We start from the raw sequence: 1,594 nt of genomic DNA, 5'->3' as shown, positions 1-1,594 counted from the left end.
AGTTTCTCAATCTTATATAGCTCTGGGCTAAAAACCTTATGTTGTTGAGGATCCCGTGGGGGAGGCCATAACACGGAAGAGAACTGAAGACCATCGATCCACCTCTCAGATGAAGTAGCCGCCGCCATCACAGAAGACGAATTCCAAATAACTCCCTTAAAAGAGGCAACAAAAGCGCACTACTACTACTCTTGATCTTCCAACACCTTTCAATACGTCGTAGTTTTTAACATACGCCAGCAAGAACAATCATCACTATACAAACACCTTTTTTTTATATATACTACCCAACACACTGTACAGTAGGTAAATCGAAAGAAGCTGAGTTTTACAACGCTAAAATCCGTGTAGACGCTCCTTCCTGTAGATTACATCAAACAATTCAACAGAAGAAACAAAAAAATTCTCAATCAGATTAGACAAGACGAGATTTGTGATACAAAAAAAAAAAAAAAAATTGAAAAATCAAACAACAAATCTAAGATGAGGAAAAAAAAAAAAGGCAAAGAAGAAGAAGAAGAAAGACCTGCAAGGAATCTTCCTATGAGATTGTTGTTGATTTATCTCAAACTCACTTTGCTTTTTTTCTAGCTTTGAGGATATTTTTTTGAGAGATCGGAAAAAAAAAAAAAAAAGAGATTCTGAAGCAAAAAAAAAAAATACAGAGAAGAGATTTGAGAATGTGGTGTGGTGGCCTTTCACCTTTGGGAGAGGAAGAGAGAGAGAGAAAGACTGAAAGAGATTTGGAGAGGCTTCTCCACTCGGTTTAAGATTTTCCCGTCCGGCTGACGTGTCATCGATATTTCCTACTTAGCGTTGCCACGCCCCTTTTTTTTTTTTTTTTTTTTTNATGTCAGCATAAAATGGAAGTGATAAAAGATAGTCTTAGCTATACTAGAAATGTCGGGAAACTATATATATATATACCTCACTACTTGGGCAAACTAAAGAAATGAAAGAGGCAAAGGGATGAGCTTCCTTGCTGTACACTAACGAGCCATCAATGAGACATGAAATGATTGGAAGAATGACTGCGTGACCATGCTCCGGGTGATGCAGGACAAACATTGCTGTTCATCAGAAAACCAAAAGGTCAGATGGAACATTCACAACAACAACAACAGAAAAGAAGAAGTGCTGAGATCTAAGTTCATACCCAACACATCGTCCAAAAGTCGCTTCTCATCTGATGGATACTGATGCCGAACCAACTGATACATATACACATTTACAAATCAATCAAAAACGTCACTAGTGATAAAAAATAATCTTTAACTAAATAAAGCAATGTCATCATCACACAAATAGAGTACCTCAGCAATGTCATCAGGGAATTGCTCTGATGTGAATTGACCAAAATATTCGACATAAGCAACGACTTGATCCTAGGATTAAAACAACACAAATCCGCAATCACATATATATCCAAAAAAAAAAAGAACCGAAGGTTCAGTTTCTCAATCTTATATAGCTCTGGGCTAAAAACCTTATGTTGTTGAGGATCCCGTGGGGGAGGCCATAACACGGAAGAGAACTGAAGACCATCGATCCACCTCTCAGATGAAGTAGCCGCCGCCATCACAGAAGACGAATT

The 1,594-nt window shown here is 37.9% G+C and overlaps 1 protein-coding gene and 1 long non-coding RNA gene across 3 annotated transcripts in view; both read right to left on the bottom strand.

The window, feature by feature from the left end:
• The window catches only part of LOC104776399 (protein GIGANTEA), a gene marked incomplete at its 5' end in the record, with an annotated part of 9,376 nt that extends 7,782 nt beyond the window's left edge, over nt 1-1,594 (bottom strand). For both annotated transcript variants that reach the window (XM_019243602.1, XM_010500459.1), the window contains 4 exon segments: nt 928-1,070; nt 1,157-1,211; nt 1,314-1,385; nt 1,487-1,594. In XM_019243602.1, the coding sequence (XP_019099147.1) occupies nt 928-1,070; nt 1,157-1,211; nt 1,314-1,385; nt 1,487-1,579 (363 nt within the window).
• On the bottom strand, nt 277-828 carry LOC109132244. The gene is made up of 2 exons (XR_002037495.1): nt 527-828; nt 277-361 (listed from the first exon to the last, which is right to left on the bottom strand). It is a non-coding gene; the product is annotated as an uncharacterized LOC109132244 (long non-coding RNA).

The sequence above is a fragment of the Camelina sativa genome, chromosome 3 (assembly GCF_000633955.1).
Source record: "Camelina sativa cultivar DH55 chromosome 3, Cs, whole genome shotgun sequence".
NCBI lineage: Eukaryota > Viridiplantae > Streptophyta > Magnoliopsida > Brassicales > Brassicaceae > Camelina > Camelina sativa.
The sequence above is the reverse complement of the archived record's forward strand: the minus strand, read 5'-3'. Positions and strand labels throughout refer to the sequence as shown.